Raw genomic sequence first — 12,493 nt, forward strand, 5'->3', positions numbered from 1 at the left:
CGCAGAATCTGGCTCCAAACGAACCTCTACTGCGCAGAATCTGGCTCCAAATGACGTAATTTCCCCCAAGATGGCAGGGGCCATATTAAGATGAATTGGCTTCACTTTCCTAAATGGAATGAAGCGGAGATGCATCATCCATCTTTTTTTACAGTCTATGATGTGAACATTTGACACAAAAATTAAAACATCAACAAAAATTGAGAGGTGCAGCCATTTAGAAGTCATTTCTGGTTAATGATGTCACAGAATTTACCTGTATTTTGAAAGCGATGTGTAAATGGTGCTTTACTGGTTAAAGATAGAACATTGTTGCCTGTGTGAACAGTGCATTTTTGTATTTACCAATAAAGTCGTTCCAGTAATTTTATGGCAATTTACTGGTATTACTATGTGAAAGGGGCTCTTTAAACACTCATGTGTTTTGGCTTTTAGTCCGTACAGGCTGAATGACTTGCAAAGGCCACACCATTCTTTGCCCCATCATCTCCAATCCTGTGCACATCCTCTCCGTCCCATTCTAGCTTTTCTTTAGAAGTCTGCTGAACTGTCAGTCTCTTTAAAGTGAGCGAGGATGTGGAAGTTCTGATGGAGGTCATCAAAGAGTTATTCGTGTTCTCCAGCTCAAAGGCTACAATGTTATGTTCACGCCGTCTGTGCCTCATGCAAAGTGGAATGGTGAAGAGACCGTAGATGATGGGGTCCAAACAAGCATTTAACAGGCCAAATATAAAAAGAATGTGCGAGAGGGATTGGGACACTGTTTCCTCCAGGCCAGCGGGACAGAACCAGTACCAGAGGCCAAGCATGTAATAGGGTGTCCAACACACCATGAATGACAGCACAATGACCACAGTCATCTTCAGCATGCGCATGCGTGCCTTAGGGATGTTGTTCTTAGACCTGCGCAGCTGCACTTTGTTGGACAGCACTGGATGTGACAAAGATCACAACAGAAACAAGACGTTAGCTTGACAGTTAGAGTAAAGACACCTCAGGGTAATGTCACTTGCAAACTGATCAAGAAGTTACTGTTATGTTTTTTTTTTAAATAGAACTTACAGCTGTCTTCAGTCATTTTCTTGGAGATCTCAAACAGTATCCTGGTGTAGCAGGAGATCATGATGAAGAGTGGTAAGAGGAAGAGGAAGGTGAAGGTAAGCATGTTGTAAAGTGTCTCCTGCCAGCGTGAGCTAAAGCTGCCGTAGGTTGTACACTGGATAAACCGCTTGGGGGAATCAATCACCACAACGTGGAAAACAAACACCTGGACAAAGAGGATATTACAAGTATAGATTTTAAAGATATTCTATTGCAAGCCATCAACAGGCCTGTTCTATTGTAGTTAAAGGAGTAGTTCACTTTCAGAACAAAAATTAACAGATAATGTACTCACCCCCTTGTCATTCAAGATGTTCATGTCTTTCTTACTTCAGTCGTAAAGAAATTATGTTTTTTCAGGAAAACGTTTCAGGATTTTTCTTCATATAGTGGATTTCTATGGTGCCCCAGAGTTTGAACTTCCAAAATGCAGTTTAAATGCAGCATCAAAGGGCTTTAAATGATCCCAGTCAAGGAAGAAGGGCGAAACGGTTGCTTATTTTCTAAAAAACATTTACAATTTATATACTTTCTAATCTCAAAACAGAGTACACACAGAGCTAGACAAGACAGGCATTTGAGGTTAAAAAGTATATAAATTGTAATTTTTTTTAGAAAATCGTTTTGCTAGATAAGACCCTTCTTTCCTCAGCTGTGATTGTTTAGAGCACTTTGAAGCTGCATTTTGGAAGTTTAAACTCTGGGGCACAATAGAAGTCCACTATATGGAGAGAAATCCTGAAATGTTTTCTTTAAAAAAACATAATTTCCTTACGACTAAAGAAAGAAAGACATGAACATCTTGGATGACAAGGAGGTGAGTACAGCATCTGTACATTTTTGTTCTGAAAGTGAACTACTCCTTTAACTACAGCTAAACCATAAAAATACTTAAATAAATAAACTGATTGGCTGATTCATCAACCCCCTCCTGGATTTTTTTCGTAGTCTTTTTTTTCATATTAAATATTTAGCAGTCATTAAAAATATATATATCTTATATCCTGTGAAAACCATTTTGAAATTGTGTTACATTGTGTTACCATGGAAAATCTTCAATGGCGCTCCTCCCTCTTAGTGGATGGTGTCAAGTCTCAAATTACATATTGTCAGAAAAGTCTCAATATTACATATTTGTTTTGTGATAGATGTAATATTGACAGAGAATGCTCTAAATAAAACCTGTTATGTAAAATATTTAGTTAATAGTTTTTATAAATATTTTTATATAAATAAAAAAAATGAGTAGGCTACAGTGCATTTTCTTTACAGTAAATTTTTACTTATATAACTTTTTGATACTTTCATATTTTGATTCAAGAATTATAACAATTTATGTTTGGATAAAAAAGTGCACTTTCAAGTTTATGTTACAAAATGGGGGGTGACAGTTAAAGGGTTAATAAAAATAATTTGAAATATAAAACATGTTAACTGAAAAAAAAAATTAATTACATTTAAATGTACCCTTTTATTTACTAAAATATACTAAATAAAAACCATAGAAACAATAAAACTAATAAAAATGACAAAATTACTATAACTTAAAAAAACAGAAAATGTAAAAATATGAACTAATTCAACTTATTAATAACAGCCAAAAAAAGCCACCAAGCCTACATTTATTTGATCCAAAGTACAGCAAAAACAGTAAAATTTTAAAGTATTTTTACTATTTAAAATAACTGTTTTCTATCTTAATATATTTTAAAATGTAATTTATTCCTGTGATCAAAGCAAAATTTCCAGCACCATCACAGTCTTCGGTGTCTCGTGATCCTTCAGAAATCATTTTAATGATTTGCTGTTTAAAAACATTTATTATTATTAATATTAGCAATATTTAAAACAGTTGAGTATTTTTTTCAGGATGCTGTGATGAATAGAAAGATGCAAAGATCAGCATTTATCTGAAATAAAATACTTTTGTAACATTATACACTATACCATACAAAAGCTTGGAATCTTGGAGTATAATTTATTTATTTGGGAAAGAAATTACAGAAATGAATACTTCCATTTAGCAAGGATGCTTTAAATTGATCAGGTGATGATGAAGACATTTATAATGTTACAATAGATTTCTATTTCAAATAAATGCTGTTTTTCTGAACTTAATCAAAGAAACCTGAAAAAATCTACTGTTTTTAACATAATAATAATAATAATAAATGCGTTTTGAGTAGCAAATCAGAATATTAGAATGATTTCTGATGTATCATATGACTGGAGTAATGATGCTAAAAATTCAGCTTTGAAATCAAAGGAATAAATTGCATTTTAAAATATATTTAGTGATTTTAAATAATAAAAAATATTTCAAAATTGGACTGTTTTTGCTGTACTTTGGATCAAATAAATGCTTGGTGAGCAAAAGATGCTTTTTTTTTTAAAGAAGAGACTCTTATTAAAAAAATTACAAATCTTACCTTTTATCAGAGTAAGGATGTCTCTTACCTGTGGTACGGATAACACGACACTCATGCTCCATGCCACACAAAGCAGAACTTTATTTCTCCTCTTCGCTTTGTTGATGGACAGAGGGTTGAGAATAGCAGCCTGTCGGTCCAGACTTATCACCACGGTCACGAAAGCGCACGAGTACATTGACACGAGTTTGAGGAACATCAGCGTCCTGCACGCGAGATCCCCCGCGAGCCACTGCACCGTTATATTCCACACCGCGTCCAGCGGCATGACGATGAACGTCACCAGTAAATCCGCCACCGCCAAATTGCTGATGATGAGCCGAACGTGGGACCGTTTTCTGTGGTTGTGGTTGGCTGAGTAAAGCACGGCGAGGTTGCAGAATGCGGACAGCGCGCATAGGATGAGGGTGAGCGTCACTCGGACCTGAGCCGCGGTGGTGAAGCGCGGAAGGCGAGGAGGATGAGGAAGATCCTCCGTGATGCTCGAGTTAAAGTGTTTTGCGTCATACTTACAGGTGGAGTTCGTCTGAAAAACATCGTCGATGTTGTAAGCTGTTGAGTTCATGCTTTTGTGCTTCTTTTGTAGTGCTTCAGTAGTAAAATCAGTGTGAGGAGTAAACACGTGGATGCTGAAAATGAATCCCAAGAGAGTCAAAAGCTTTACTTATTTTAAATGACAGTTCATAAACTATTTATTTTCTGTACTTTTCAATTAGGCTACAGAAAACGTCAAAATGAACCTTCAACGTAAAAATACCTTAAAGTTATTTTCTTCATTAGATGGTCATGGCTCGTTGGTGACCCAAAAGATATGTGGTCATTTGGATGAGCTGGCCATCAGTCCTCGTGTCTAAACGAATCGCAGCATCACCGGAGGCGTGGTTAATTAAAATATAGCCAAATGTGATCTAAGGACCTTTGTATGGAAGCCCGTTTCCGCCACTGAATTAAAAAAATATATACATATTGCGACTTTTTTTCTCAGAATTGCGAGTTATAAAGTCAGAATTGCAAGATATAAAGTCTCAATTGCGAGATATAAAGTCAGAATTGCGAGATATAAAGTCGCAATTGCGAGTTATAAAGTCAGAATTGCAAAATATAAAGACGCAATTGCGAGTTATAGTCAGAATTCTGAGATACAAACTCGCAGTTGTGACTTTTTTCTCAGAATTGCGAGTTATAAAGTCAGAATTACGAGTTATAAAGTCAGAATTGCGAGATATAAAATCGCAATTGCGAGATATAAAGTCAGAATTGCGAGATATAAAGTGGCAATTGCAAGTTATAAAGTCAGAATTGCGAGATATAAAGTGGCAATTGCGGAAAAAAAGTCAGAATTCTGAGATATAAACTCGCAATTGCGAGAAAAAAAGTCAGAATTCTGAGATATAAACTCGCAATTGCGAAAAAAAAAGTCAGAATTCTGAGATATAAACTCGCAATTGCGGGAAAAAAGTCAGAATTCTGAGATATAAACTCGCAATTGCGGAAAAAAAGTCAGAATTCTGAGATATAAACTCGCAATTGCGGAAAAAAGTCAGAATTCTGAGATATAAACTCGCAATTGCGGGAAAAAAGTCAGAATTCTGAGATATAAACTCGCAATTGCGGAAAAAAGTCAGAATTCTGAGATATAAACTCGCAATTGCGGGAAAAAAGTCAGAATTCTGAGATATAAACTCGCAATTGCGGAAAAAAGTCAGAATTCTGAGATATAAACTCGCAATTGCGAGAAAAAAAGTCAGAATTCTGAGATATAAACTCGCAATAGCGAGAAAAAAAGTCAGAATTCTGAGATATAAACTCGCAATAGCGAGAAAAAAAGTCAGAATTCTGAGATATAAACTCGCAATTGCGGGAAAAAAGTCAGAATTCTGAGATATAAACTCGCAATTGCGGAAAAAAAGTCAGAATTCTGAGATATAAACTCGCAATTGCGGAAAAAAAGTCAGAATTCTGAGATATAAACTCGCAATTGCGAGAAAAAAAGTCAGAATTCTGAGATATAAACTCGCAATTGCGAGAAAAAAAGTCCGAATTCTGAGATATAAACTCGCAATTGCGAGAAAAAAAGTCCGAATTCTGAGATATAAACTCGCAAATGCGAGAAAAAAAGTCCGAATTCTGAGATATAAACTCGCAAATGCGAGAAAAAAAGTCAGAATTCTGAGATATAAACTCGCAATTGCGAGAAAAAAAGTCCGAATTCTGAGATATAAACTCGCAATTGCGAGAAAAAAAGTCAGAATTCTGAGATATAAACTCGCAATTGCGAGAAAAAAAGTCAGAATTCTGAGATATAAACTCGCAATTGCGAGAAAAAAAGTCCGAATTCTGAGATATAAACTCGCAATTGCGAGAAAAAAAGTCAGAATTCTGAGATATAAACTCGCAATTGCGAGAAAAAAAGTCAGAATTCTGAGATATAAACTCGCAATTGCGAGAAAAAAAGTCAGAATTCTGAGATATAAACTCGCAAATGCGAGAAAAAAAGTCAGAATTCTGAGATATAAACTCGCAATTGCGAGAAAAAAAGTCAGAATTCTGAGATATAAACTCGCAATTGCGAGAAAAAAAGTCAGAATTCTGAGATATAAACTCGCAATTGCGAGAAAAAAAGTCAGAATTCTGAGATATAAACTCGCAATTGCGAGAAAAAAAGTCCGAATTCTGAGATATAAACTCGCAATTGCGAGAAAAAAAGTCAGAATTCTGAGATATAAACTCGCAATTGCGAGAAAAAAAGTCAGAATTCTGAGATATAAACTCGCAATTGCGAGAAAAAAAGTCAGAATTCTGAGATATAAACTCGCAAATGCGAGAAAAAAAGTCAGAATTCTGAGATATAAACTCGCAATTGCGAGAAAAAAAGTCAGAATTCTGAGATATAAACTCGCAATTGCGAGAAAAAAAGTCAGAATTCTGAGATATAAACTCGCAATTGCGAGAAAAAAAGTCAGAATTCTGAGATATAAACTCGCAAATGCGAGAAAAAAAGTCAGAATTCTGAGATATAAACTCGCAAATGCGAGAAAAAAAGTCAGAATTCTGAGATATAAACTCGCAATTGCGAGAAAAAAAGTCCGAATTCTGAGATATAAACTCGCAATTGCGAGAAAAAAAGTCCGAATTCTGAGATATAAACTCGCAATTGCGAGAAAAAAAGTCCGAATTCTGAGATATAAACTCGCAAATGCGAGAAAAAAAGTCAGAATTCTGAGATATAAACTCGCAAATGCGAGAAAAAAAGTCAGAATTCTGAGATATAAACTCGCAATTGCGAGAAAAAAAGTCAGAATTCTGAGATATAAACTCGCAATTGCGAGAAAAAAAGTCAGAATTCTGAGATATAAACTCGCAATTGCGAGAAAAAAAGTCCGAATTCTGAGATATAAACTCGCAATTGCGAGAAAAAAAGTCCGAATTCTGAGATATAAACTCGCAATTGCGAGAAAAAAAGTCAGAATTCTGAGATATAAACTCGCAAATGCGAGAAAAAAAGTCAGAATTCTGAGATATAAACTCGCAATTGCGAGAAAAAAAGTCAGAATTCTGAGATATAAACTCGCAATTGCGAGAAAAAAAGTCAGAATTCTGAGATATAAACTCGCAATTGCGAGAAAAAAAGTCAGAATTCTGAGATATAAACTCGCAAATGCGAGAAAAAAAGTCAGAATTCTGAGATATAAACTCGCAATTAAGAGAAAAAAAGTCAGAATTCTGAGATATAAACTCGCAATTAAGAGAAAAAAAGTCTGACTTTATAATTCGCAATTGCGACTTTATATCTCGCAATTCTGACTTTACAACTTGCAATTCTGAGAAAAAAAGTCGCAATATTTAATTATTTTTTTTTATTCAGTGGCGGAAACGGGCTTCCATATGTATGTGTCAAATGTCCTCACATATATAGTTAAATAATATGACAGCCCACTAGTGAGGACATTTTACTGCACCTTGTTAGTTAGAAAGGCTTCTAAATCGTTTAAAACATTCTTTTTATTTTTTTGTGAGGGGTAGGTTTAAAGGAGAAGTTCACTTTCAGAATGAAAATTCCCTAATTTACTCACCCGCATGTCATCCAAGATGTTCATGTCTTTTTTTCTTTAGATGAAAAGAAATTCAGTGTAGTGAAAGTTAGTGATTATCAAAAATACAATTAAGATGTCCTTGAAGAGAAGTATGGCAAGCTAGCTAACGTTAGCATAAACACGTTATGATAGTGTTTAGCTGTCAGCATTTAAATGTACAACTAGAGCTGCATGATTCTGAATAAAATGAGAATCACAATTTTTTTTGCTTATAGAATAAAGATCACGATTCTCTCACGATTCTGGTGAATTTTTTTATTTTAAAGATTTACCCCTGAACATTAGGTTATCAAACAGCAGTAAAATAGCAGTAAAATAAGACATAATAAACTTTGCTTTAAATTTAAAGAAATGCGATGAAAAATAATGTAAAGGAAAAAAAAATCACCATTAAACATTAAAAAATAAACATACAAGTATTCTGTCAGAGTAAAGCGATTTAAAGATTCTTAGCTAGAAACACTAGCCTATCAACATTTTATGTCTGTCACCCGTCCACTCTTTGGGATGCCATTTTACAAATAAATCCTTATGGCAAACTATATATCGTTGGAAAGGTCTAAGGCTCCTAAATAGATATTTGACTTTTTTTTGTTGCAAATTATGTAGGAAAAATAATTTATGATATCATAGATTAATTTATGACAAGAGTGCACCTCAAAAATCTACTTCATAACAGGAGTTCACAAACAGATTTCCGGGTTGCCTTTTTTCCCTATTTCACTTAAGAAATCATAAATGATATATTCAAGCTATTTTAAAATCAGACATTGCATTAACATGAAAAATGTACATCAACATCAAAATGTTTTTGTTCATGAATTACACTAAAAATGTAAGTTTCAATTCTACATTTTCACATCTCTGTTCAAAAATGGGAGTAACAGTTAAGGGGTTAATGGATATTTGGTTCCATTGCTCTGCTGGTCCATAAATCAACTTATAATAGCCCACTTACTAATAACAGCCTAGATATTTTATGTAGCCTAATTTGCGCGCATTGGGGAGTCGCTTTCTAAACGCGGGGTATTAAAATTGCTTTTGAATGCGTGTGCGAGTTTTAGTTTTGGTTTCATTTTAATGATCGCGCAAAAGTCTCGGAGGCGCTGAGCGTGCATTCTACAATACAAGAGATAATATGGAGTTAGAATTGTTGCTTAATTCCATGAATACATTATGATCCACAAATAAATGTAAAGCGATTGACAAAAACCAAGCATATTCACAAAATAAATAAAATGAGATCCACAAATAAATCTTAGAGTTCCACAAAAATGAATTATATTCACAAGTAAAAAAAATTGAATTGCAAATAAAAAACATACTCACAAATATTTTTTTTATTCTACAAACACAACTTTGCCCCCGGCATTTATATGTGAATCGCATACTGTGCATTTGTAGATCGCTGCGGGTATTTGTGGATTGCTCTCTGTGCATTTGTAAATCACTGCGCGATATTTGTGAATTTTGAAACATTTCAAGCATCAAGACGCAAACTAATCCACAAATGGATGGACTCCACCCACCTTCTACTTAAGCCAATCAGATACCGGCCACGTGGGGCTGACCAAATCGTTGCACGTTGGATTAGTTTGCGTCTTGACGCTTGAAATGTTTCAAAATTCACAAATACGCGCAGCGATTTACAAATGCACAGAGAGCAATCCACAAATACGCGCAGCGATCTACAAATGCACAGTACGCGATTCACATATAAATGCCGGGCAAAGTTGTGTTTGTAGAATAAAAAAAAATATTTGTGAGTATGTTTTTTATTTGCAATTCAGTTTTTACTTGTGAATATAATTCATGTTTGTGGAAGATTTATTTGTGGATCTCATTTTATTTATTTTGTGAATATGCTTGGTTTTTGTCAATCGCTTTACATTTATTTGTGGATCATAATGTATTTATTTGGAATTAAGCAACAATTCTAACTCCATAAGATTACCTTAACAAAACCATTTGAAAGTGGGTGGACACCAACGGGATTTTGAAAAGCGTGTCCCCAGTGGAAATTACGTCCCTGCGTGAGTGGAACTCTGTCGCTGAGTTATCATCTGATGTGGATGCATGCCGCATTGAACAGTAACGTTACATTGAGACAGAGGCGCCATGAGTTGCATCTGACAGAATGTGAAATATAGTATATTTCTTCAAAAGCAGATTGTAATGACCTTTTAATTGTCCAACATCAAAAATCATCACATCACACAACCCCTAATTGCAGTGCAGTTTGTGCAGATCCAGAACAGAGTTTGGTTGAGAGAGAAAAAACGGCCGCTTCCGAGTTCAGCGGAGCACAGTGTCAGTCGTCTATGAATGTCAGAGACAGCGAGCGACTGATGGCTAATATCTCAAATCTTCATTAAATGTAATAAAGATGAAGTTTAAATGGTTATGTAATGTTGGAGAGAACGGCGAACCTGTCACTGCATCAGCTCACAGCAGTCTGTGCAGTAATTAGGCTAGCGAAAGTTTTGTAAAACATGAATAAAATATAATTGCCTGAATCATATAAATGCTGGATTAAGATCGTGAGGGGGGTCGAATCGAGATCGCGATCTTTTAACGATTAATTGTGCAGCTCTATGTACAACTATGCAGATATGGAGATTACGGGATTGCCAGGCTCCACATTTAAATTATACGTTGTTAAATATGAAACTGAATGTTCATGCCGCTAACATTGTTTATAATGTTGCAATTATAATTTTTCTCAGTTTCTGATAAGAACGAGGCACTGGATGAGTCTCAAGAGTGTCCATCTAATATAGCCTATAGCACATACAAAATGAGCTTCAGCGGAAGTTTACGAGCTGGCTTATCTTTATGCGGAAGTTCTAAAGAACACTGTGAGGTCGTGCGTGAGGTCAATTGCAGTTTTAGAGCAGCTTCATGGGCTCTACCGATCCCAGTTGAGAAATAATGGTCTTATCTAGCGAAACAATTGGTCATTTTCTTAGAAAAAAATTCAAGTGAATATACTTTTTAACCACAATGCGCATCTTCACACATTACGTAATCATAAGTAACACACGGTAGGTTTTTCACCTGTTAAAAAAAGGTAGGGTAGGTCGAAAAACTCATCTCATTTTCTTCTCCAACTTCAAAAATGGTACAACATCGTTGCTTTACCTTTTTGTAAAGGGTGTTTGACTTTGTTTGCACATTTGCTTTGTAAACACTGGGTCGGTACTTATATCTATACATCACACGTGACCTTTCCAACATGACTACTACATAATGCGTAAGGGTCGAGCTAGTGCAAGACGAGCATTTATGGATGAAAAGTATATAAATTATAATAATAAAAAAAAAGTCCAAAATGTTCATGTCTTTCTTTCATAAGACACAAAGAAATTCTGTTTTTTTGAGGGAAACTTTCCAGGATTTTTCTCCATATGGACTTCAATGGTGGCCAATGGGTTGAAGGTCCAAATTGCAGTGCAGCTTCAAAGGGCTCTTCATGATCCCAGTCGAAGAATAAAGGTCTTATCTAGCAAAACAATCATCATTTTCTTAAAACAAAAAAGTCACAGTTTTTCGTTTGTGTACTTTCGTTACTTAAGGAAGGGGAGGATGAAAAGCTCCATGTCATTTTCTTCTTCAAATTCAAAGTCATCCGACATCGTTGCTTTACCTCTTTTGTAAAGGGCGTTTGACTTTCTTTGTTCGCTTTGTAAACACTGGGTCGGTACTTCCGCCTTCATCATGCGTGACCTTTCCAACATGATTACATAATGCATGAAGTCGAGCTTGTGCAAGACGAGAATTTGTGGTAAAAAGTATATAAATTTGTATAAATCATTTCACTAGATAAGACCCATATCTCGACTGGGATTGTTTAGAGCTCTTTAAAGCTGCATTAAAACTGAAAATGGAATGTTTTTCTTTAAAAACCTTAATTTTCTTTTCACCTGAAGAAATGGGGGTGATTAAATTATCAGGAATTTTTTGTTTTGTAAATTAACTAACCCTTGGGGTTTGGTTAGGGAATAGAAAATATCATTAACCTGAAGTCTATGCAGTGTCCTCACTAATATAGTGAAATGCCCATGTGTGCGTGTGTGATTTTGTTTTTGAGTTAGAGTTTGATGTGCTTAGTAAGTATCATGCTTGGAGGCAATAGAGACACATGTGATGTGAAAGAGTGTTGTCAGGAAGGTCAATGTGTCCCGCAGCAGGACAAACGCTGAGCTCAGACGAGCTACCGATTCTACTCTGAAAGCCTCGCAGCCTTTAAACGGTTTCAGTTTCAGGGACGAGAACATTGAGCATCTTTATGAAACCCAAGTCCTTTGTTTTTATCCATATGTTCCGGCTTTGGTTTATCATGTTTCCTTTTGTTATCTTTATTCATTTAATTATTGTAAACATAAAATTAATTTAACTTAAGAGAGATGTGAGAATACATCACTTATCAAATGAACTAATCATTTATAATTTATGTATATTAAAATTTAGGCCTATTAAAGGATTAGTTCACTTCTAGAATAAAAAATTCATGATAATTTACTCACCCCAATGTCATCCAAGATGTTCATGTCTTTCTTTCTTCAGTCGAAAAGAAATTAAGGTTTTTGAGGAAAACATTCCAGGATTTTTCTCTATATAGTGGACTTCAATGGTGGCCAATGGGTTGAAGGTATAAATTTCAGTTTCAATACAGCTTCAAAGGGCTGTACACAAACCCAGCTGAGGAATAAGGGTCTTATCTAGTGAAACAATTGGTCATTTTCTTTTGGGGCCTTTTTTATGCTTTTTAACAAACTTAATTTGTTCAAATTTAAAGGCGATTCTTCACATCTGTGAATACCTGCGGTCTCGTGCCTCTGGCCCACATTCATGCTGATATTCGGAACA

The 12,493-nt window shown here is 35.2% G+C and overlaps 1 protein-coding gene across 1 annotated transcript; it reads right to left on the reverse strand.

Moving 5' to 3' along the window:
* Positions 1-431: 431 nt before the first annotated feature.
* On the reverse strand, positions 432-4,095 carry gnrhr2 (gonadotropin releasing hormone receptor 2). Its single transcript, XM_073836977.1, has 3 exons — positions 3,559-4,095; positions 1,063-1,267; positions 432-931 (listed from the first exon to the last, which is right to left on the reverse strand). The coding sequence occupies exons 1-3, from the start codon at positions 4,093-4,095 to the stop codon at positions 432-434; spliced, it is 1,242 nt and encodes a 413-aa protein (XP_073693078.1).
* Between the last annotated feature and the right edge of the window lie 8,398 nt (positions 4,096-12,493).

Source organism: Garra rufa, chromosome 3 (assembly GCF_049309525.1).
Source record: "Garra rufa chromosome 3, GarRuf1.0, whole genome shotgun sequence".
Lineage (NCBI taxonomy): Eukaryota > Metazoa > Chordata > Actinopteri > Cypriniformes > Cyprinidae > Garra > Garra rufa.